General features: G+C 39.1%; 1 protein-coding gene across 4 annotated transcripts in view; it reads left to right on the top strand.

Moving 5' to 3' along the window:
* Positions 1–7453: 7453 nt before the first annotated feature.
* The window catches only part of SLC30A9 (solute carrier family 30 member 9), a 77427-nt gene continuing 58801 nt past the window's right edge, over positions 7454–26079 (top strand). The window contains exons 1-3 of one of the 4 annotated variants that reach the window (XM_059923078.1): positions 7454–7706; positions 17616–17768; positions 18500–18523. In XM_059923078.1, coding sequence (XP_059779061.1) covers positions 7595–7706; positions 17616–17768; positions 18500–18523 — 289 coding nt within the window. In that variant the 5' untranslated portion in view covers positions 7454–7594. Of the gene's footprint in view, positions 7707–17615; positions 17769–18499; positions 18535–26079 lie in introns of all 4 variants that reach the window. The other 3 variants (XM_059923076.1, XM_059923080.1, XM_059923079.1) reach the window with 3 other exon arrangements.

Here is a 26079-nt window from a genome sequence, read left to right as displayed (position 1 = left end):
CAAAGATTCTCTGGTGACCTTGGTGTTACCACATGCTGTTCCCCAAGAGTCTGGGACTAAGACTCCATGGCTGTGAATGGAGCTTAGGGGCAAGTTGAACAGATGAAAACACTCCACTGGCTTGTGTACTTGTGGACTTTGTGTTGTTTGGATTGCATGGCCTGAAAATGAAGCTGCGATTGAACATCCTTTAGGATTTTGTGTGTATATTAAGTTGACCAACATTAAGACTGCTTTATTATAGAGTAAACCACCTTTCTCTTCCATTATATGGTATATTAGTCTGCTCAGGATGCCATAACAAAACATCACAAACTAGGTGACTTAAACAACAGAAATTTATTTTCTCACAGTTCTGCAGGTTGGAATTCCAAGGTCAAGGTGCCAGCAAAGTAGACTTCATTCTGAGGCCTCTTGGTAGCCACCATCTCACTGTATGGTCAGGTGGCCGTTCTTTGATGTGTGTACTTGGAGGGAGACAGAGAAGGCTATTTCTCTCTTCCTCCTCTTATAAAACCACCTATTGGCTTAGGGCCCTACCCTTATGACCTCATTTAACCTTAATTCCCTCCTAAAGGTCCTGTCTCCAAATACAGTCACATTGGGGATAGGACTTTAACATAAAAATTTGAACAAAATCCACCCCAGTTAGTTAAACAGAAAAGGATTTTTTTTTGAAAGGATATTGGGCAGCTAACAGCATTTTTTAAAAGGAGGGGAGACTCAGGCTTGGAAGCTGTATAACCAGGAACGACGCAGCTTCCTATTTCAGCTTCCATTGACACGGTCGTCACTATTACCGGGACACGCCCCTGGACTTCTCTCCCTACTGCCTCCGAATTTGTGTATTTGTGCCTCACATCTCTTCCCTCGTCAAAACGTGTTCCATGAGATGCCATGCTCTTCCCATTATTTTCTTGCAAATTGAGGCCTCTCACAGATTTCTGATGGTTGGTTGGAGCCTCTGTCACATCTGTGGGCCCTAGCTGGAAAGGAGCCTGGGAGAGCAAGTGCCAGCCTTCCACCTTGGGGAGGTAAACCCACAAGGTGGGAGATTCTCCAGATATTGGAAGTGTGTTCAAAATACGCTGGGCAGTCACAAAATATAAATGTCCTTCACTGGCACTGAGTTCTATCATTCGAAAAAAAATTCCAGGTCAAGAGGCCTAAATTTAATTTTAAAAACTTTGTTTAATCCAGAATTTGTTTCCAATAGCAACTGTTAAACAATCTGTCTGCTTTCAAATTTACTTTTCTTTATTCCTGACCTTGCTTCTAAGCTTTATCAGTTGCATATTTTCTCATTTGACATGCTGGTAACTAACAGCCAAAATCCATTGCCTCAGTTTCATCATGGACTTGTATTCCTTGGCTGGGGGGTGGAGTGAGTAAACAACGTGATGCTTCACTTATGGAAGAGGAATAAGAGTGTGAGCCCATTATCAAAAAAACAGCAGGGGTGTAAGATATTGGGCCATCTCAGAGCGTCTTGCCTATTACCATGAAATCCACATTATCCAGCAGCAAGGTCGGTGAGCAGCCTGTTGCCCAGTTCAAATGGTATATTAGATTCTACGACTAGTCTTGACACCACATAACTACTTTTTCGATAACCTTTAATTTTTCTTTCCTTTTCTTTCTTTTTTTTTTTTTTGAAAGCAGGAATGACTCTGCTAAATTATTAGATATTTAAGTTTAGAATTCACTGTCATTTCTGCACAATTCAGTTGCTGAAATAACATGTAGCAGATGCTACAGTGCAAATTAATGAATAATTATTTTTTGTACTATGGCCTCTGACTGTAACATCTGTCACAACCATGTGGGTTTAGTAATTATTCTTTTGACATTTTCTCAATTTTTTTTTGGCGGAGCCGAGCGGCATGCGGGATCTTAGTTCCCGGACCGGGGATGGAACCGGTGCCCCCTGACGTAGAAGCATGGAGTCTTAACCACTGGACTGCCAAGGAAGTCATCTAAAATGTTTTCAGCTTTAAAAAAAAAAAAAACATTTTTTTTAATGTTTTGCTGCAGTCTTTAAATTTTGCTTTTGTTTGTTTAATTCTTTTCTATTTATTAAATTCTTCCATTTGTCCTAATTCTTTAGAAAGTGTAGTGGCTCTTTATGGTCTACTTCTGTTTAAGTATAAAGAGGAATGTGAAATTCTTCAATTGATTTTTTTCTTATTGTAAATAAGCCAAAGCCAGGGTCAAGCTTATTTTCCATTTCATGGGCACAGTTTAGGCTTCAGCTCTCAAGGGCATATTTTCAGCTTGTTACAAGCCATGCTTTGGCTTCCCTTCTTCAAAGTCGACTCTTTCTTAACCAGGAAACAGGGCAGGGACAGGATTCTTTTCTTCCCATTTCAGTTTCTCTATAACTGCTGTGTCCAGAAGTAAATATGGCATAGCCAAAATTAATACCAGAATTGACTCAATCCAACCTCTTTTTGAAAAAAGGCTAAAAATAAAGGCCTGGATATTTTTAGAAAGATCAAATAATCAGTGTCAAATTTCACAGAAATCTGATATATATAGATTGATGTCACGCAAAAGTATTTCCAGCAAGCTACTGAAAGACAAAAGAACAAATGTTGGAGGTGTTAGGAGATAGTGGAGTGAAGTTGATGGGAACAAAGCAGCTGTAATGAAGCATGTCCACGCTGCTGAAATATTTGGAGGATGGGTTCACAGAGGCTGAGAATAAAACAGAGCAAGAATCTAGTCCCGTGTATCTTTTTACCTTCCCATCCCCACTTGCATAGATATTGGAGGCAAGAAGATGAGGAGTACTCCCTATTCCTCTCTCCCTAATTCCCACCAGTGATGCTGAAATGGGGAAGTGGCTTCAGACATGGACAGAGCTGGTGGATGGGAAAACCTGTCAGTATCAAGATGCATATGTGAGGATTTAGGAGTTAAAAAAATACACACACAGGGGCTTCCCTGGTAGCGCAGTGGTTAAGAATCCGCCTGCCAATGTGGGGGACCAGGGTTTGAGCCCTGGTCTGGGAAGATCCCACGTGCCGCGGAGCAACTAAGTCCGTGAGCCACAACTACTGAGCCCACGCGCCACAACTACTGAAGCCTGCCCGCCTAGAGCCCGTGCTCCGCAACAAGAGAAGCCACCGCAATGAGAAACCTATGCACCGCAACGAAGAGTAGCCCCCGCTAGCTGCAACTAGAGAAAGCCCGCATGCAGCAATGAAGACCCAACACAGCCAAAAATAAATAAATAAAAATAAATAAATAAAAAAAAGAAAAAGGACATCTTTATAGAAAAGAAAATACACACACAACACACACACACACACACACACACGCACATTTGGTAGAAGTTGGTGGGCATTGCCTTTAATATGTAATTTTGAATTGTGACTCAGAAGTAGAGTTTTTCAACAGCAGCTCTGTTGACATTTCGAGGAGTCTAATTCTTTGTTGTGACAGGCTACCCTGCTTATTGTAGGATGTTTAGCAGCATCTTTGACCTCTACCCACTAGATACCAGTAGTTACCAGTTGTAACAACCAAAATGTCTCTAGACATTGCCAAAAGTTGCCACTGGTTGAGAATGACTGCTGCAAAGCCAGCATGATGTGGTTAGGCGGGAGAACACGGGACTGAACAGGGGTGGGCAGGCTGGTAAGGCTGGAGGGGCAGAATTGTGAAAGATGGGAGGAGGTGGTGGATGAGGAAATTGAGTGGAATGCTGGGGACGGAGCAAGTAGTTTCCTAAAAGAGAGGGAAAATATCCTAGAGGCTGAGAGAGCCTTTTAGGAATGTAACCAAAAGTCATGTAACATTTAAGGGGAAAGCCTGCTTGCTCTTCTGATGGTGGGGTCAGGAGGTCAAGAAGGCTAAAGGGCAATACCTTAAGTATTGCCTAACTGTGGTAAGGTTGCTGAAATTGTGCTATACACCAGCATTATGTTCTTCACATCACACAGCTGTTATTAAAATTATTTTAACAACCCTGCAAAAAAATGTATTTAAAAAATGTTTCTTATCACAAAAGGAATGAATATTCCTCTAAGAATTATTAGAAAATACATATAAACAAAAATTAAAATCCTATTGTACATAAAAGTAAATCCTGTGCAGTTTTGACCAGTCTTGATTAAAATGATAGTTGAAACTAGGGGCCAACTTTAAGAATCCAAAGCATTTAAGTTAGCAATATAGTAAAGGCTAATGCAACATATAGTTACCATAAAATTGAAGTTAAGCCTTTATGTATTTTATATCATACAGCTGGATTTCTGCTAAAATCTACTTATAAGGAAAGGATAAGAACTTTCCAGTAATATTCAGATTTTTCAGTTATCTTGAGGTTATAAATATTTAAGGAACAGCATTTTTAAAAAATAAATTTATTTATTTATTTATGGCTGCATTGGGTCTTTGTTGCTGTGCGCGGGCTTTCTCTAGTTGCGCCGAGTGGGGGCTACTCTTCGTTGTGGTGCTCAAGCTTTTCATTGCGGTGGCTTCTCTTGTGGCGGAGCACGTGGCATAGTGGACTCAGTAGTTGTGGCCTGCGGGCTCTAGAGCGCAGGCTCAGTGGCTGTGGCGCACGGACTTAGTTGCTCCGTGGCATGTGGGATCTTCCTGGACCAGGGCTCGAACCCGTGTCCCCTACATTGGCAGGTGGATTCTTAACCACTGCGCCACCTGGGAAGTCCCAGGAACAGCATTTTTTTAATGTTTAACCACTTAATGTTTTAATCTATGTTTGTCATAGGAAGTTAAATTGCTTTCCATTCTTGTGATAATTTAATCACTATGACCTCACTAATCTGGTTGTACTTTCTCAATCAGCATAAAAGACTGTGTTGATTCTCTTAAAATTGGGAACATACTAATTTATTTCCCGTTGAATTAGTTATTTTGTAGTGAAACTGAGCAGGACCCTGTGGGGCCTTTCCATGTCCCCGTTTCTTACTTATAGGAAAAAGGCTACAGCCTCCCAGACCCTCTCCGAGTTCCGAAGGGCAGATTCAAACAGTTACTAATTAGGGAAGTGAGGGAATGCAGAAACAAAGGAGGAGCAGTCAAGAAACAATAATGCAACAATAAAGCAGGGTCCTGGTTCCTCCTCAGTAGATATACATAACAATATATCTCTGAGTTCTTCTACAGGAACTAAGGCTCCCCACCCAGGCGGAGTATGGTAACTTCAGGTTGAGCACAAGCCATGTGGACCCCAGACTGGTTGGAACCAGAAGGTTGATGACTGAGATTCTTGGAATCTCAATCTCAACCTGCTACCTCACTACCAACCAGAGGAAGGTCACACACCCTGCAGACCTTCATCTGAATTTTGCCCATAGAAACTCTTCCCTGAAAACCTTCAGGGAGTTTGGGCTTTGCTTGGCCCTGCAATAAACCTTTCTCTGCTCCAGACTCCTACGTCTTGGTTTGCTTGGCCTCTTTGTGCATCGGACACACAAACTTGGGTTCGACAACAGTAATACTACAGTTAAATGACTCATTAATTTTAAAACAAACCACCATGCATTCCATTCGACTAATTTATTTGTGTCAGGCACTGTTTTATCCCCTGTAAAACAGCAGTGTGCAAAACACAAGATTCCAGCATCATGATGCTTATTTTTTATTCTGAGAGACAGAAAATAAAAAAATAAATACATATATAATTTCAAATATCTATAGACATTTTGAAGAAGAGTATACAGGGCAACAGGGTAGAGAATAAACAGGCCTACTATAGCGTCGGGGAGGAAGAAATTTTCCTCTACCCTTCTAAGTTCTAGTGTTACCGAGTCCAAGCTCGCTCTCTGCTCGCCGCACGACAGGCCAATAAATCAGAGATGAGGTGTTGAGGCAAGGAACACGACTTTATTCGGAAAGCTGGCAGACGGAGAAGATAGCAGACTAGTGTCTCAAAATAACCACCTTATGGCATCTGGATGTCAGTTTCTTTTATAGAGTCAGAGAGGGAAGTAAAGTAAAAAGGCAGAATAGAGAGGGAGAGGTGGGAAGGAAGTAAAGTAAAAAGGGCCATCAGTCTTGCAAAACTTCTCCTGGAATGGCCAGCCTCGGGGAGGGGATGTGTTAATTTCTTCTTTCTTGCAGCCATTCACAGGTGGGTAAGGTTCCCTGAGGCAGGCCATCATGTACGATTTTAATAACAAAAGCAACGAAAAGCAAAGGCTAAAGTCAAAGAAACAGATACAACATGGAGTCAAAATCGGCTCTTCCCTGTTACACTAGCTGGTCTAAGAATTAAATTAATATGAGACAGATTAACAGGAGAAAATCAAACAAAAGTTTAATAACATGTATACATGGGAGATACCCAGGAAAACTGACTAACTCTCCAAAACGGCCAAAACCCTCACCCTGAATACCATCTTCAGCTAAAGAAAAAAGAGGATGCTGGGGGTAGTAGTTCGGGACTTCCAAGGGGAGGAAGGCAACTGGCAAGGAGACAAAAAAGCAAATGTTTGGTAAACAAATGTTTGCTGGGCCCACAGAGACAATAGGCCAGAGAGGAATTTTAACAAGCCGACTTTGCTAGGTTCCTCCCTGTCTACAAACCTAGTTTGTACTACAGTTATCTATGGTGATAGCTGCCTTCTTGGAACAGGTTCTCTATCTATATTCTTTTAGGCAGGGGAAAGGTCAAAGGTGATGAGTCTTTTGGGCCTTAAAAAAAAAAATCAGCCTAAATTAATTCTCTTGCCAAAGAAACTCATTTTGGGGTGGCATATTTTGCTCCCCTACAATAGCTAGGGTGGTCAAGGTAGGCCTCATTCCAGTTTGAGCTAAGACGTGAATGAGCATGTCAGATAAACAACACAGTTAATATTGTTGTGAATATTGTTCTCGTCTCTTTCTCCCTGGGGCCAGACTGACTCCTGTTTGCATGTCTGCACATCTGCTTTTACCCAGACAAATCCTGAACGTATATGTCTTAGTATTGTATATTACAGACAGGAATCCGAGGTTCAGACGTTACTAGGGCAAGTTAACTGATTCTGTGGGTACTTGCCTTCACGGTAATGGCTACACAATGCTGTTGTGATGTACTGTGTTCCAGGTTCCGAGGGCACTGAGGACAAATTAGCCTAGGCTTGGGCTTATCCAGAAAGGCTCTGGAGAGGGAGAGGCTCAGAAGGCCACTGTCCCTCCTCCCCACCTTACCTCCCATTTCCAACATCATGGCCCAGGATCTGAGCCCAGAAAAAAGAAAAATAGGCAGAGCACTCAACGGCTGTCACTTCTCCCAAGGCTTTCCTGGCGGTTAAGAAGCAAACAACTTGTAGATACCCAAGCAAGGTACAGAAGCAGTAGCGCGTTAAGACAAGGGGAACACGCCAAACTTCCTGCGCAGCCACGCCCTCCCAAGCTGGTCCGGGGCAAGGTCTCGCGATTCGCGCTCCGCGCGTACGTCATTTCCGCTGCCTCCGCGGCCAGGTCTTTAAATAATGTTACCATTTCCGAGTTCGCTAAGGCCGCCTGCGGCGGCGCAGGCGTCGGTGTTCGGTAGTGTCCGGTCTATGGAGTCAGTTGGTTTCGGCGGCGGCGCGGAGGTAGCAGGCGGTGTCCGAGTGGGGGCCTTTGCCCCGCCAGGATGTTACCGGGCTTGGCCGCCGCCGCCGCGGCCCACAGATGTAGCTGGTCCTCCCTGTGCCGGCTCCGCCTGCGCTGCAGGGCGGTAGCCTGCGGCTCCAGCGACCTCCAGGGTGAGTGTGCTGCGCCGGCCTCTGACTCCGCGGAAGCCGGACTGGAAGACAAGGCCGGGCTCGGCGCCGGGCGCCTAGCCTCGGGAGTATGCCGCCTTGCCCTTTCCCAACCCCAGAACCTTCTTGTCGGGCCTCCGCCTTTGCAGTTCAGCCTGCCCAGCCGGCGGGGGCCCCTACAGGCCTCCCTGATCCTGCTCTCGCCTACGGTCCTAGCACGGCCCCCGCGGGCATTTGGGGGCAATTCTCGGGCCGGGTCGCATCCGTGAAACGGACCACTTCGTTTCAGATAAAACGATACGTGAGCATCGCAGTGCCCGGCGGTGACCGCCCGCCTCCCCGCGCAGGCAGTGCGAAATTGCTGACTCCACAAAGTTCCAGGGTCTTTTGAGCTCACCGCCTTACCTTTTTTGAGCACTTTGACCGAATAGATTTTCTTACCCTGTTCCTTTTCTCGTACTCCCAACCTGTGTTATTAAATTTTCTAAGGAGGAATTTGGGGGTTGCTACGCAACATTTACGAGTCATCCTTTAAGATGGGGGTATGACCATCCTACAATTATTGAATGAGCCCAGTTCGGTTGAACAATCTTTTTGGTGAAAAAGTGTCTACTGGAGCTGTAACCCAGAAAAAAGTGGTTATCGGGAGGTTTTATCCCTCTTTTTCAACAGTCTTTTCTGACTCAAATTTAAATTGACGGTTTACAAAATAACCTTGAACTTGCAAGTTTTAATCAGGTTTACCTCCGTTTTTGCCGTCATTGGCATGCCATAGGTTGCTTGACACTTGCGAACTGTTAGGAACAATGAGGGAAGAGACAGAACCAAATCCACGCCTGATATAATCCCCCAGAGTCTTGGGGATGAAAAGAGTATTTACAGAAACATTTACCCAAAATTTATGTTTGAAAAAACTTGTAGCATGTTTGTGACCTTGCAGTAGAAGTTGGAAGTCGTAGTCATTCAAGTTTATAAGTAACATAAGCTAAAATAATGCCTATGCTGTGCAATTATTTTAGAATATGGTCCTATCTTTTATTTGCAATAAATGTAAAAGCTGGCTCTTAAAATTTCGCAAGGGTTAATTTTAACAGCACTGTTCTTGGCGCTTTTTGGTAGTGATAAAAACGTGTTAACTGTGGAGTTTTCCTATAATGGAAATGTACCTGATTCTCTTGTGAACAAAATGATTCATCTGGTTGTACTGTACTCCAAAATCCCCAGCTAAACTTTCTGGCCTAGTTGCTTTTATTGACCAAGCAGTTTCGGCATTTTACACTTAAATTACGTGGAGTGGCTGTTGAATTTAGTCTAAACTGCCCTTTAAGAGTGGGTAAAAAGAAGTTGAAATAGTGTAATTTGTAATCCATTATTCTCTGTCGCTGTCAAGTCGAAAATTATGTGCTCTTTGTCTCATCCCTCTGTGAACTACAGATAATAATCACCTATCTCACCAGTCGGAATGACTGAAAAGTTGTTTGCAGTGTTTATTACCAAAAAATTAAAATGTGCTTTCATGCTTAAAAACAGTAGATGTAAAAAATAACCTTGTTTGTGCAAATTTAGTTTCAAAAATACTGAAACAGTTTTTAAAAGGGCAACCATAATTATGATAAAGCTTAAAAAATTTATTTAGAAAAAGAGTACTAATTTAGAAAAAGAGTACTAAGTACTCTTTAGTACTTAGTACTAAAGAGTACTGAGTACTAACTAAAAAGAGTACTAAGTTGGATGCACGTTTGAAGAAAATATTTGCAGAACTTTTGGGAAAAAATTCTAAAAAATATTTTTCTTTGTCAAGAAATAAAGTTTAGTTTATGCTTCTAAAACTGCTGTGTGGCTGGGAAAAACTTATAAAGAATAAGTCGAGGAGGAAATCTTGAAGGAAACAACTGCTTCATTTGCATACTTAAAAATGAGAAATGTCTGTGGGTCAGACTAACACTGAAAACATTTAAAGGCAAAAAGGAAGACAATATTCTAGAGCAGCTCTGTCCAAAAGAAATATAATGCGAACCATGTATGTAATTTTGATTTGTCTGATAGCCATAATTTAAAAATTAAAAACAGATGAAATTAATTTTATTAATATATTTTATCCAGTATATTCAAAATATTTCAACACGTAATCAATATAAAAATTATTGAGATATTTTACATTATCTTTTCTTACCGTCTCTGGAGTCCAGTTTACACTTACAGCACATCTTAATTCAGACTCCACATTTCAAGTGCTCAGTAAACAGTGACTACTGTATTGCACAGTGCACTTATAAAGTTAGTATCTCTAATTTATAAAGAGTTTTTACAAACCAACGTACATTCCAGTAGAAAAATGGGCAAAGGAAATGAATGCTTTCATAAAGCCATTCGAGTAGCCAATGAAAATGCAAAAATGTTCCATACTTAACTAATAAGCATAGAAATATAAGTCTAAAGGATTTACTACTCATTGTCTCATATTAGCTAAGTTTTTCATAGTGATTCTTCATATTGGGGGTGCAGGAAAGCAGGAACTCTCTTACTGCTGATTGGGACATATAGTTAGTTGAACAGTGTTTTGGAGGTCAGTTATTCTTTATGTTAAAAATAACTTTAGGACTTCCCTGGTGGTTCAGTGGTTAAGAATCCGTTTGCCAACGCAGGGGACACGGGTTAGAGACCTGGTCCGGGAAGATCCCACATGCCACGGAGCAACTAACCCCGTGTGCCACAACTACTGAGCCTGCGCTCTAGAGCCCGCGAGCCACAAGTACTGAAGCCTGCGCGCCTAGAGCCCGGGCTCTGCAACAAGAGAAGCCACTGCAATGAGAAGCCACGCACCGCAACAAAGAGTAGCTCCCACTCGCTGCAACTAGAGAAAGCCCGCTTGCAGCAATGAAGACCCAACGCAGCCAAAAGATAAATAAATAATAAATAAATAAAACCTTACTTTAAAAAAAAAGAACTTTAAAGGTATATGCCTTCTCACCCAACAATTCTATTTAAAGGGATTTGCTTTCAAGAAATAATCAGATACGTATTAAAGTCTGTGCACAAGTTTATTATTAATAGTAGTAAATAGGTAACGTTTACAGTTAAGAAGAGTTGGAAGCGTTATGGTACAATTATTTTATCTTTATACATTTATTTATTTATTTTTGGCTGTGTTGGGTCTTCGTTGCTGCGCGCAGGCTTTCTCTGGTTGCAGTGAGTGGGGGCTACTCTTTGTTGCGGTGTGCGGGCTTCTCATTGCGGTGGCTTCTCTTGTGGAGCACGGGCTCTAGGCACACGGGCTCAGTAGTTGTGGCTCACGGGCTCTAGACCGCAGGTTCAGTAGTTGTGGCGCCCGGGCTTAGTTGCTCTGCGGCATGTGGGATCTTCCCAGACCAGGGCTCGAAACCTTGTCCCCTGCATTGGCAGGCGGGTGCTTAACCACTGCGTCACCAGGGAAGCCCTGGTACAGTTATTAAGGGCTGGTGATGGATGCAAACATTTTTTTTAAAAAATCATAATTTAGAAGAATATTTAGTGACATAGGAAAATGCTCTTGAAACTAGAAAAAATGTAGTAAGAATATATACTATGATATTACCAGTGACTTTCTCTAGAAAAATTTTTTTATTAACTTTAGTGTTTTTCAAATGATCTACACAAACATATACTTTTAAATAATAAAAATATTACTTAGTTTCTCTAGTAAATACACCCTTTTTAAAAAAAGTTCTTTTGGCTTTGCATAAGCACTTATTTTATTTTTTCATGTATTTATGTCTTGCCTCATTTGACAATGATTTGAGATGGGAGGATGCTCCTTTAAGGACTACATGCCAAATCAACAGATACGTGCTTTTGCTTAAGTCCGAGATTAATAAAAGTATAGTTTTAAAATAAAAATATAGAAATTGACCTTTGTATTTTTTAATTTCTGTCTGCAATCTGCTAGTATTACCATACGAAAAGTAGAGTGGGAATTTAACCCCTTAAATAACTAATAGGAACATTGACAGTTATAAAAGACCATTTTGGCAGGCTGACAGCATGATTCTGTGTACTTCAGGTTAATAATAGGGTTACCTGTAAAATGAGGTTAACCACGGTATGTGCTTCATAGGGTTTTTGTGAGTGAGGATCATTCAGGAAAGAGGTGCCAGGCATTGTAGTTGCTGGTGGTGCAGTACTGAACAAGACAGACACAGTTTCCACCTTTTCTGGAAATGAGGAATGAGAAAACATATCTAAATGCTATGAAGGAAATAAGCAGAGTGATGGGCTAGAAGGTAGCCAGCAGGGGCCATTTCATTAGCTATGCTGGCCTGGGACTCCAGCTTTTCTGAGGAGGTGGTGACTGAGCCAAGGCATGAAAAGTGAAAATGAGCAAAGCCAGCTGAACATCTGGGGCAAAGAGCAATCCAGGCAGAGCAAATAGAGACCCTAGAGACTAGACTTGTGTTCAGGAGCAGGAGGAAACGTGCTGTGGCTGGAGTATGGTTGGAAGGGGAGGGGTGTGTGAAATGAGATTTGGGAGGTATCATAGCCTTTTGGGTTGTAGGTTTAAAAAAAAAAGGAAGTGTTTTAAAAATATCATTCTGACTACTGTGTAGAGAATGGATTGGAAAGGGAAGAGTGTAAATAAGGAGATCACTGGGGGCTATTAATTAGAGTTACCTGTGCAAACAGGATTGTGGTTGGGCCATGGTAGTTAGCAGTGGAGATGGAGAGATGTAGATGGCTTTGAGGTATGTTTTGAGATATAAATTATAGTGTGATAATACAAGTAAAGCATTTCGTACAGTGGCACTTGGCAAATCCTTAATGTATTCGATATTTTTTTCCCCTTTTCCTAAGCAAATATTTACAAGAATTAAGCAAGGCAGTAGAGTTGGTGTGCCAAGATGCAGTGCAGGAAGTTGTATATTCTTTACATACTCCAAAAAAAAAAAAAAAAAAGGATTCCCTATTGCTTACTCTGTTCTGGTGAAAAATCACATCGGCAATAGTGCTGAAGGTTGAGCCACCTGGTCTAGGTCACCCTTTTGCTTGCCAGATGATTAGACGTAAGAGGGATTTTCCTGCATTTTTTGTTAGCTGAAAGCATAAAAGTAAACTAAAGATAGTCAGTGTGTTACTATTAGCAGTATAATATTTGAAATAATTTAACAATGGATGTATTTTTAATTTAAAATTTTAGGCATTTGGGGAAAATACAGAAAAGTATAAGGTATAGAGTAAAAATTATGCATAATCCAGATATTTCACCAGTAGCATTTTTGAATAGTTGAAGTCAAGCTGTATTATTTTGTCTCCTGCTTTTTTTAATGCAACATCATGATTCAGTTATACACACATACACGTATATTCTTTTTCAGAATGTATATTTTTCAGAATATACATATATATATTCTTTTTTAGATTCTTTTCCATGGTAGGTTATTACAAGATATTGAATGTAGTTCCCTGTGCTATACAGTAGGTCCTTGTTGTTTATCTGTTTTATATATAGTCGTGTATATATGTTAATCTCAAGGTCCTAATTTATCCCTCTCTTCTTTTCCCCATTGGTAACCATAAGTATGTTTTCTATATCTGTGAGTCTGTTTCTGTTTTGTAAATAAGTTTATTTGTATCATTTTTTGGATTCCACATATAAGTGATATCATATGACATTTGTCTTTCTCTGTCTGACTTACTTCACTTAGTATGATAATCTCTAGGTCCATCCATCTGCAGTGGTCTCTCTTTCTTTTTTTCGTTTTTTAAAAAAATATTTATTTATTTGGCTGTGCTGGATATTAGTTGCGTGCTGCAGGGTCTTCATTGCTGCGTGCGGGATCTTTAGTTGCGGCATGCCGGATCTAGTTCCCTGACCAGGGGTCGAATCTGGGCCCCCTGCATTGGGAGCACGGAGTCTTAACCACTGGACCACCAGGGAAGTCCCTGCAATGGTCTCTTAAGAAAAGAGACTGATCTCTGGAAGACTTAGGTGCAAGTTTGTCTCTGGTCCTGAAATTAGCCTGAAGCAAAACATTTCAAACCATTAAGAAATCTTTTTGTTTGTTTTTAGTTATTATTATTGCAGAAGCAACATGCACAGTAGACAGAATTGTCAGTTTGCATGGGAGAAAAAGAGTTTTTTGTATTGTTGTAGTATGAAAAGGCTAAATTTCCTCCAAAGCCAGAGTAAGTGGTAGGTGACAAACAAGATTGGAGAGAGAGGACAAAGGGTGATCAGTAGCAATGTTATTAGGAGTTGCAGAGGCAGTAACAGTAAAATAAAAGCAGAGAAAAGTGATTGTTCCGACTAGACTGATAAGATACCAGTAGCTCTGCAGTCTCGATGAACAGCCTTGTATATGCAGCAAGGAGAAGTTCCTTGTCCAGGCCCATAGCGTAGTGAGCACCAAACTAAAGACTAATCTGTACCATAACATAGCTTATTTTAGAAGTCACCTTGAAGAAGGGGTATCAATGGTGGTTAATTTTTTTTGCTGTCTTTCTGCTTCCTAGAATTAATTAACAAATTCAGTAATTTATTCAACAAATGGTTGCGTTTCTACTAACATGTGTTAGGTATTCTGTTTGTTTTATTGAATCAAATGTGGTCCTGTGTATTTTTTAGAATATAAAATGTTAAAGGTAGAAACATATTCTGCAATTTCTGTGTAATTTTCAATCTTGTATTCATGGCAAATGTGTACTTTTAAAGCTGATACCTAAAATTCTACTAAAGTTAAAAATTAATTACTTTTTGAAACGGTGAGCAAGGAAGCTATCAAGATTACTAAGATAGTGTCAAAGGACACAGGAGTTGGGAATCCCCTGGCGGTCCAGTGGTTAGGACTCTGCGCTTTCACTGTTTAAGTTAAGGGTTCGATCCCTGGTCAGGGAACTAAGATCCCACAAGCCATGCGGAGAGGCCAAAAAAAGAAAAGGACACAGGAGTCAATTTGAAGAGACCCCTACTGGCCCAAAATGGGATGGACAGTTTGGACATAAATCAGGATAATGACTAAAATGGATTGATATACATCAAATAATGTTTAAATCTATGGAATCATAATGATACATACACATGCAAATTATTGTGTCACTGTTGTAGGATGGTAGGTAGTGAACTCATTATTTTGAGAACTGGTAAATAAAGGGAAAAAATTAAGCATTCAGCCTGACTTTCCTATATGAACTATACTGCTGGATAACCAAATACATGAAGGGAATTTTCTCTTTGTAGAAGTATTCTGACTAAAAAATGAAGTGATAAAACTATAATATCACCATTTTGTAACCACCTAAGGAATAAATGATTCTAGGCATTGAACAACAGCTGACACTATCACAAATAGAGACAACCAAATATTATGTGGCTCCTGGTTAAAGAACACATCACCACTTAATCAAGTAGTGTTGTCCTAATAAAAAGGAACCTGAATTTGGATAAAGCCTTTATATCCATCGATTTATAGAACACATAGAAGTACAGGTTAAACAACACCATGGGAATTAAATCAGTAAAATTCAGACTGGAAAGCAACCAGGACAAAAATTTAGTACGAACCGCTGGTTTCTTCAATATAAAAATTGCTCTAAAACACATATCCTGTAGAAAAGAGACTTAAAAGACATCTCAGTCAATTGCAGCATGTGGACCAAATTAGGATTTGTTCACATACACAACAATTATGACTTGTAACAGTGGAAATTGGAAATTGAGGATATTTGATGATATTAAGGATTTTTTTTTTTACTTGCAATGGTGGTATGGCTATGTTTTAAAAAGTTCTTATCTCTTAGAATGCATACTGAAATATTTATGAATGAAATTATTTTATGTCTGAGATTTACATCAAATTAATATGTAGGTGGGGAGATGCTGGTGCAGGAAGAGATGAAACAAGTTTGGCCATGAGTTGATAATTGTTGAAGTAATGAGTATGTGTACGTTTATTGTACTGTTTTTTTCTACCTTTGCATATATTTGAAATTTTCTGTAATAACATGTTTTAAAAATTAAGGAGAACCTTGGAAAAGATCTAGGATCGAGTCATGAAAACATTGTTCTCTTCTGAGGAAGGATTTTTAGATTGTAGTAATCCCTCTTTAAACACCTTATAGCACAGTCTCTATAGAAGTGTTTCATCAGTGGGTAAAAAAAATGTTGGTGTCATAGTGTTTTTGTTAGGTAATAATCACAAAAGATATTTTGAATAGGGCTGACAAGTCGGAACACCAGTGGCTGTGGTGAAGAAGATGCTTTCCTGGAGGGTGGGTTTCTTAGGAGAATTTGCTTTAACCCTTTCTTCACTAATTAATTTTGCTGGTAGGCTACATATTTTAACGTGCAAGAAGATACATTGTTATATTCACTTTACTCAGCCTTTAATAAGTAGAGGCAAATGATCAAAAAAACATACTGGGGGACTTCCCTGGTGGTGCAGTGGTTTAAGAATCTGCCTGCCAATCAGGGGACACGGGTTTGATCCCTGGTCCTGGAAGATCCCACATGCCATGGAGCAAGTAAGCCTGTGCACTGCAACTACTGAGCCTGCGCTCTAGAGCCTGCGAGCCACAGTTGCTGAGCCCATGTGCCACAACTACTGAAGCCCACGTGCCTAGAGCTCGTGCTCTTCAACAAGAGAAGCCACCTCAATGAAAAGCCCACGCACCGCAACAAAGAGTAGCCCCTGCTCGCTGCAACTAGAGAAAGCCTGCATGCAGCAAGGAACACCCAACACAGCCAAAAATAAATAAATAAATTTATTAATTAAAAACAACAACAACAACAAAAACATACTGGGCCTTCAACAAATATTTGCCAAATAAGTGAAAGAGTAAGTTGGCATGAGAAAGTTTTTGAAGAAAACAAGTTCTAAGCCTGAAATTTGAGTGAATACTTATGCTGCCTTATGTCCCTCATGCTTTTCAGATTATCTTCAGTGTTCACAATAATTGATGTTCCTGATGAATTCTCTGAGCCATTAAAAAATTTATTTTTCTTGATTTTGGAAGGCAATCTACACATGCACATACATGAATTAACATTTTGGGAAGAAACTTGACTGTTTCTAATGATATAATTTCATTATTTCATCTAAAACTTTAGAAAATATATAAATTATACCTAAACAAGATTTTCGAGTTTTAAGTACTCAGCGTAAAAAAATAAAAGCAAGAGGGTCACATGAGAGTAGAGACAGATAGATTTACTTTTCTACCAGTTGGATGCAAATGTGGAATATATTTTCCTTCTGTATTTCAGCCCTCTAAAGCTCACAGTCAGCCCAGATGCAACAGCTAAAGTGCTTTGTAATTAGTCTTCTATTCTTCCCTCAATTAGAATTCCCATATACTGAGAAATCTCACCAAATGTTGATCTAATTATCTGATTTAAAAACATCAGTGACAGTATGAATGACTGATTCATATAATTCACATATTGATTGTGAAATGAAAGATGACTCAGTCTCCAGCTAGCAGAAGGAAGATGCAGGGTAGTTTTGAGTAGGACACACTCCTGACCTTCCCCCTCTCAGAGTTCTTATTCTGAAAAGTACATTATACCATTTTTTTTATCATGCAACCAGCATACAAAATAAAGAATATCTTTTATATGCCGGAGACCTTTCAGAACAGCTGAATAATACGAATATTTTGATTTTATATAATTTTAAAAGTTTCCATGTAAATAAATTTGCAAATTAGGGGGAAAAAAGGAATATTTTCTTTTCCTTTACAAAATATAGACCCTGTATACCTAGGGCTCAATGAAACACCTCCACGGAAAGGGTGGCTTAGCATTGTGCATTTGGCTATTTAACAGGATGAAAGTTTTACTGTTATTCTGTAAAATTATTCTCTTATCATAGGTATGTTTTATTGGGTATAAAAATCCTTATTATTAGTTTGTTTGAAATTTAAAAAATTTTTTTCTTTTAGAATGGCAGAATTTAGTGACATTTGGAAGCTTTTCAAATATTGTTCCCTGTTGCACACTGAATCAAGTAAAGTTGTATTCCACAAATGTTCAGAAAGAAGGACAGGGATCACAAACTCACAAAATGGAAAAAGTACCATCATTTGATGAAGCAGGTATGTATAAATCTTTTAAAATAGTTTTTTTTCTGTATACCGGGATAGTTTGCATAAGATTATTTGTTCCTTGAATGTTTTATAGAACTTGCATGTAAAACCATCTGGACTAGTGTTTTCTTGGTGAGGAGTCATTAAACTACTAACTTAATTTCTTTTAATTTTTCTATTTCATTTTGACTCTATTTTGGTAAGTTCTGTTTTTTTCTAGGAATTTATCCACTTCAACTAAATTTTTAATTTACTGACATAAAGTTCATGGTACTCTCTGTATACTTTTAGCAGCATATGTAGTTACACCCTTTTTTCCATTCCTAGTGGTGTTTGTCTTATTTTCTTGATTAATTTTGCCAAAGCTTTGTCTATTTTATTATTTTTCCAAGTAATTTTTTTTACTTTATATCATATGTTTGTCTCTTATTAATTTCTACTCTTACCTTAAATATATTCTCCTTTCTGCTTCCTTTGTATTTACTCTGTTACTCATTTTTTAACTATCAGTTAGCTATTTTGCTCATTAATTTTGAAACTTTCTTTTCTAAAGTAGGAATTTAAGCCATAGTAACTCTGATGGTAGATTTGACATTCTTTCTTTTAGTTTTACCTAAAATTTTGCATTGTGTGTTTTGAAGCTATGTTGTTAGATGCATACACATGTAGAATTGTTACATAACACTGATGAATTAGACCTTTTATTGTTATGTAACAACTCTTTTTTTTTTTTTTTTTAGTGACATCTCCACCAGATTTCATTGGTATTTGCCTGGTATAATTTTTCCTGTCCTTTGGCTTTAACCTTTTTTTGTCCTAATTTGATAATCTTTGTCTTTTAACTGAAAGTTTAGTCTGTTTACATTTACTGTAATCATCGATATGTTTGGACATATTTCTGCCATTGTATCATGTGCTTCCCTGTGCGTTTTTTTTTTTTTTTTTAATTCCTTTTTTACCTTCTAAAAAAACCTTTTTTTTTCTCATTCCATTATCCCCTCTCCCTCATACACAGAAACAACACACACTTGCTTGGGAGTTATATACTTTATGTCTGTACTAAAGTCTAAAGGTAATTGAAAAGTTTACTTTCCTTCTGAAAAGTACAAAGAACTTAGAATGTTTTAACTCTGGTCACCCCCTCCGAACTTACATGTGATTTGTTTGCTAGTATTTTGTGTCTATTCTGCTCTCTTTTCCTTCTATAAAATAAACATTGCTATTTGTTTAAATTTATCTAAAATCTTTGTTAACCATCTTTTCTTATTTCTCTGCTCTTTCTGTCTGATGTAGAATACATCCTATAGAAATTCCTTTAGGTGAGGATCTTTCATGGTAAAGGCACATTTTAATATCTTATTCCATTGTCTTTTGGCTTTCACTGTTGTTGTTGAGAAGTCAGATATCATGCCTTTGTTTCCATGTCTTTTCTGTTTGTCTGCTTTTTAAATTTGATTAACTTTATTTTGAAAGTCTTTTTCTTTGGTGTAAACTGCAGTTTTACTATGAAGTGACTAGGTGTGTATTTCTTTATATTTACCCTGCCTGAGATTTGTTGGGCTTCCTGGATCTGAGAATTGGCATTTTTCTATCAATACAATTCTGTAATTCTACAATTCTCTGTCACTGTCCCTTGAAGTATGTATTACCCCCTCTCATTTCTCTTTTATCTCCTTTTGGAACTCTAGTTAGAAATATTTTGGATCTTCTTGCTTTATTTTCCCTGTCTCTAAACCTCTCTGACATACTTTGTATTTCTTTATCTTTCTGGCCTGGATCCTGGACTATTTCCTTAGGTCTACCTAGTTCACTAATTCCCTCTTTAGTTGCCTCTAATCTGCTGGTTGGTACATCTGTTGTGTTTTTAATTTTAATAATTATATTTTTCATTTCTAGAAATTATTTCTATTTTTCATCTTGCTTGGTTGGTCTCTTGTTCCTTGCTTACGTTTTCAAACTTCTCTATTATTAGGCGTATTAAACATAGCTATTTTATAATCTGTGACTGAAAATTCTGCTATCTGAAATCTTTTGGTTCTTACTGTATTATCTTTTTCCTCTGTTTCTTGCTCTCTCATTCATGATGCCCTATCTGTTTTTAAACTGAGAAGTGTTCATTTTCCATGCAGTTTTATATCTTGGAACTATTTGATGTCTCTGATTGAGGATGTGTTCCTGCATAGAGAGTTTGCGTTTGCCTCTGTTAGCTGCTGGGGACACAACTTGGGACCACATTAAATTAAAGTTAGCTTAAGATTTTTGGACCACGTTGGTAGCATGAATTCAGACTATAAACTTGTGTGAGCTGCCTTATCCTTAGGATTTTCAGGGGAGTTTTTTTCTTCTCCACTATGTGACACCAGAGTAGGTGCAGGCTTGCTTCCTTGCTATCCCCTTCTCTGTGTGTTTTTGCTAGGTCACAGTAATGCCAAGTGTCTAGCTTTTTTTCTGGGTATCTCCTGTTAGACTCTCCATCTTTAGCAGAACCTAGTTTTATTCTTTGTTCTCCCATGCCCCTTGCAGCTGTGGAAGTAGAAGCTCAAAGAATGAAAGCTTCAACAGAAATCATCGGGAAAAAACTGGCTTTGGTCTGCTCTCTTATTCTGCAGAGGTCCTGCTTTCCCTTCATTTTTGCCCTCTTCACATCGTTTTGCTAGCTTAGCAATGCATTTGAAAAGTTTTTTTTCTAGTCTGCTGTGCAGCATTAAAAAGAAGTCCTTTATTTATTCATTAATTTATTCAAGAAATATTTATTGAGCACTTTTTATATGGCAGCAAATGAGAATGACTCTCTGAGTTTATATTCTCTTTATTACTAAAATAGAAAATTAAGCAAAGAAAGTATAGTAAGTACTGTGATAGAAGAAATACTGTGTGCTGGAGGGACACCTAACTGAGTCTTGAGTGGTTGAGGAAGGTTTCCATAGGAAATGATATCTAATTAGTGACCTGAAAGTAGGCATTGGTGTGATGAATGGTGGAGAAAAAAGGTAACACTGCAAGTAACTTAGTGTGACTAGACTAGTGAGTAGAGGACCTCGTGGTGAGCTTGGTAGTTTTGAAAGTACAAGGGGTGAAACTCAGGAGGTAAACAGTAGTCAGATTAGGGTTTTGTTCAGGAGTTTGGGCTGTTTTGTAGGCAGTGGGAATCTATTGGAGTATTTTAAGTAGAGGAAGTACTTAATCAGACTTAAGATTTTAGAAAGATAAGTAGATGCAGACTGGAAAACAGATTGCAAAGGAGGGAGACTGAAAACAGTAATACAAATGAGGCTGTAGTCTAGGTTAATGTCAATGATTTTTTTAAGAGAGTAGGTGAACACAAGAGATTTAGGAGCTGAATAATTAAGACCTGTTGATTGAATTTGCAGGACTGAAATAGAGGGTCAAGTAAAGGACAGTGCATGGTTACTGGATTGGATTGGGTGATTGTGTCGGTGATTTCATTGATTTCTAAAATTAGGGGACTTCTCTGGTGGCGCAGTGGTTAAGAATCTGCCTGCCAATGCAGGGGACGTGGGTTTGATCCCTGGTCTGGGAAGATCCCACATGCCGCAGGGCAACTAAGCCTGTGCGCCACAACTACTGAGCCTGTGTTCTAGAGCCTGTGCGCCACAACTACTGAGCCTGCGTACTGCAACTACTGAAGCCCGTGCGCCTAGAGCCTGTGCTCCGCAACAAGAGAAGCCACCGCAATGAGAAGCCCACGCACCGCAATGAAGAGTAGCCCCCGCTCGCCGCAACTAGAGAAAGCCCGTGTGCAGCAATGAAGACCCAACACAGCCAAAAGTAAATAAATAAAATAATTAATCTATAAAAAAATAAAATTAGGAATACCAAAGCTGGAGTATATATTAATGAGAAGGTGAGGATTCAGTCTTGGACATCTGAATCATAGGTGCCTCTGGGGCATCTTAACAGATGACTAGTAGGCAGTTGGTTATACTACTTTTCTACCGTGAGACATGGTCTCTTGGCTGGATTACTGCAGTAGCCTCTCCCGGGGCTCCTTGCTTCCACTCTTACTTTCTCATTATATTTCAGCCAAGCCAGTCTCCTTTTGGTTCTTAGAAAATACCAAACTTATTCTTGTTTTAGGGTGTTTGCTCTAGTTGCTTTTTCTTTCCAAGATGCCCTTCTTCATGTGGCTGACCCTTTTGGTCATTTACATCTTTTTTTTTAATATAAATTTATTTATTTATTTATGTTATTTTTGGCTGCGTTGGGTCTTTGTTGCTGCGCGCGGGCTTTCTCTGGTTGTGGTGAGTGGGGGCTACTCTTCGTTGTGGTGCATGGGCTTCTCATTGCGGTGACTTCTTGTTGTGGAGCACGGGCTCTAGGCTTGCAGCTTCAGTAGTTGCAGCACTCAGGCTCAGTAGTTGTGGCTCGTGGGCTCTAGAGCACAGGCTCAGTAGTTGTGGCGCACGGGCTTAGTTGCTCTGCAGCATGTGGGATCTTCCTGGACCAGGGCTCGAACCCATGTCCCCTGCATTGGCAGGCGGATTCTAAACCACTGTGCCACCAGGGAAGTCCTGGTCATTTACACCTTAAATGACATGTCAGCTCTGCATACCCAGTCAGTCTTTAACATTACACTCATTTTAATTCTCTGTGTAGCTAACACTTATTACTGACTGTTACTTTCAGTATCTGCTTTATTTTTCTCCCCGTTTCCAAGCTTCGTAGCAGGAACTTCAGTGCCTAGAGCAGTGGTTTGCACATAGTAGGGGTTTAATATTTTGTAAATAAGTGAATACATAGAGTTCTAACCTGGGGATAGAGATTTAGGAGTTATTAGCTACACCCAGGTGGTAACTGAAGTCATGAGTGTGTTTGAGACAGTAGAGGGAGAGAGTTTAGATTGGGGAGATAAGAGCTAGTACAAAATCCCCAGTGAGTAAGGGACAGGTGGAAGAGGAGGAGCTTGCAAAGAATACTTGAGGAGGTGCAGTCTGGAGAGGTAAGAGAAAAGCCAAGGAGAGTATGGTGTTAGGAGAAGAGAGTATTTGAAGAAGAAGAATAAACATTTCAAGACTGTCTTTCACAGGGAAGATTTTACAGATTCCTTGAGAAACCTGTGTTTATGTTTATGATGCCTGTTTTTCATCCTTTTCACTAAGCCTCATCTTCTCTTGGGCTTACTATGCAGTTTTAGCCAGTTTCTTCTCTTTTCCTTGTGGTGATGGAGAACTGCTGGGGTAAATATTGATTGAGAGTTTGATATTAGAGGATGAAGGAATGGAGAGTGTCATGAGTCCCTAAGTTCCAGAAATAAGCATATTTATTAGAACATTGAAATGGGAGAAGAAACAGGTGATGAAATAATATAATTAAAGGTAAAACATGTTATAATGCTCTTCTGAGGTGAACATCGACTCAGGCAAAAATATTTAATGTTGCTTCCACTATACAAAAGGCTTGAAATTGAAATCTGTGACTAGGTTTCTTTTTTCTCTGCTGACTGAAATTAAGATGTTAGTTTATTATATTAGGAGTACATTGTTTATTGATGGTTTTATTTTGGGCTCAAGTTTTCAGAATTTGCTTAGGCCAAATTAGACCTTGTTAGCCATCAGATAGACAGCAAGTAATTGCTTGATTGAAAGATAATTTGTATATTTAAGAGTTTGAGATTGACTTCTGAATAATTCAGATCACATGATAAAGTCAGAAACAGCTCATTAAGAGGCAGAGACTTGCTAAGGAATCCTTACGTTTTTAAGGAGCATTCAGATGTTTTAAATTTTAGTAAAATCAGTTTTAATTTTGCTAATGACAGCAGATGTGTGGCAAACAGCCAGGGCTTGAGCTTAAAACAAATTTCTAGAGATATTCATGGATAGAATGTCTGGTTACTTATTGAAATCATAAAGATTCTACTCCAGTGATCCAGTGTAAGTTTATTAAGATGGTGGTGTACAAAAAAAGTATTCATACATGTGTTTGAGGCATTTACTAGCATTTCTTGTTTGTGATTCTTTTTTGCTGCACTGGGTGGCTTGTGGGATCTCAGTTTCCCAAACCAGGGACTGAACCTGGGCAATGGCAGTGAAAGCCCAGAATCCTAACCACTAGGCTTCCAGAAACCTCCCTGTGATTCGTAACACTATATAATTAGTAATGTCTAGACAGTTTGTGGTGAGAAGAATATCCAGAAGTATCAGTTTTAGAGCAACTTATTTTATGTGATTTGTTTGAATGACTTTGATCATTGTAGAAAGGAAGGTTGTCTGTGAAACTTTAGACAGTAGATTTCAGTTGTTCAGACACTAGGTGAGTGTTGAAAGCTTATTATTCTACCACCCTGTCCCTTCACTTTTCTCTGCCCAGGGCTCTATTCCCCAAAACAAAATTTTTAAGTAATTGATATATAGATTCTATAGATAAAGATGCTTTAGAATTAGTTTGCTGTGTAGGTAGACAAAAATAAAATATCAGTTATTTAACTGATCAGTGTCAAATGTTATAAGCCATAGTTATTAATTAATTAAATAGAAGTGTTTTTAAGGCTTTTTTTTTTTTTTCTAATATGCCATCATAACCTACTTAGGATCTGATGAATAGTTAAAATAAAGCCTTTTTGGATTTTCTGTACGTTTTAGTTATCAAAACATACCATGTTGGAAGCAACCTAAGTGTCCATCGACAGATGAATGGATAAAGAAGATGTGGCACATATATACAATGGAATATTACTCAGCCATAAAAAGAAATGAAATTGAGTTATTTTTAGTGAGGTGGATGGACCTAGAGTCTGTCATACAGAGTGAAGTAAGTCATAAAGAGAAAAACAAAACCGTATGTTAACACATATATATGGAATCTGAAAAAAAAAAAAAAAAGGTTCTAATGAACCTAGGGGCAGGACAGGAATAGAGACACAGACAAGGGCAGGACAGGAATAGAGACACAGATGTAGAGAATGGACTTGAGGACACGGGGAGGGGGAACGGTAAGCTGGGACGAAGTGAAAGAGTAGCATTTACATATATACGCTACCACATGTAAAATAGATAGCTAGTGGGAAGCAGCTGCATAGCACAGGGAGATCAGCTTGGTGCTCTGTGACCACCTAGAGGGGTGGGATAGGGAGGGTGGGAGGGAGACGCAAGAGGGAGGGGATATGGGGATATAAGTATACATATAGCTGATTCACTTTGTTATACAGCAGAAACTAACACAACATTGTGAAGCAATCATACTCCAATAAAGATGTTAAAAAAAAAAAAGAAAAAAAAAGTACCATGTTAAGTCATTTCCCCAGTGGCTTTTGCTGAAAAGTAAGAGATATACTAAAAATTACATGTAAGAATTTTTTGCTTTTATTTCAGAGAGTTTTGCTTTTGTTAATGCCTAGTCTGTTGACATTTAATTTATACATAAGAGCATTAAAAGAAGGGAAATCAGTGGATAGGGAGAAATTCTGATCAAGATAGCAATAGCGTTGTTGAATGAATGCTCTGAGGTAACTGTTCTGCTTCTCACTTATTGGAGTGATAGACAAAATATACAAAGAGAAAACTGAAGGAGTAGTTGGACTCAAAAAAAGGTATGTTATGTCCAAGAAGTGGAACAGAACATGCCAGGCTCTGGGTTTGTAAGCAGGCACTGGCAGCCAGGAGTTTGGCTTGTTTGGGGTAATGGATCTATAAGTGCTCCATGCATACCCGGGTATTGGAGTCAGACTCACTGCATGAACTTAGCCACCCACCCTCAAACAGGAGGCTGAAGCTAGCCTCTTCCATTTGTTACCTGAGGTTCTGTCTTGTAGGAGGCTGTTGGGTAGGGAGGCAAGAGGAAGAACGTGAACTGAAACCTGCTGTTTGCTGGCTTGGAGACTGAACTGAGGGGTCGGAATTTCAAACTGGCAGTGTGAGGTCTGGTTCAGGACAGAAGGGTCAGATTGAGTTCTGGGCACTAGAGCATGAGGAGGAGAGTGAAAGGATATATCCTTCAGAATAAGTTTGCAAATTCTAAAATTTAAAAGTGCACGAAGGATCATATTGCAATATATAAATGAATCGAATCAATATGTTATATACCTTAAACTTACAAAACATTATATGTCAGTTATATCTCAGTAAATCCTAACGCTAAGAAAGCCAGCAAAATCAACAATCAAATATGAATTAACTCCAGATGATGTTAAAATAACAGCCTGAATTGCTTTATTTATTTATTTTTATTAATTAATTTATTTATTTTTGGCTGTGTTGGGTCTTTGTTGCTGTGTGCGGGCTTTCTCTAGTTGTGGCGAGAGGGGGCTACTCTTCGTTGCAGTGCCCGGGCTTCTTATTGTGGTGGCTTCTCTTTTTTTTTT

The sequence above is a fragment of the Balaenoptera ricei genome, chromosome 5 (genome assembly GCF_028023285.1).
Source record: "Balaenoptera ricei isolate mBalRic1 chromosome 5, mBalRic1.hap2, whole genome shotgun sequence".
Classification (NCBI taxonomy): domain Eukaryota; kingdom Metazoa; phylum Chordata; class Mammalia; order Artiodactyla; family Balaenopteridae; genus Balaenoptera; species Balaenoptera ricei.
The sequence above is the reverse complement of the archived record's forward strand: the minus strand, read 5'-3'. Positions and strand labels throughout refer to the sequence as shown.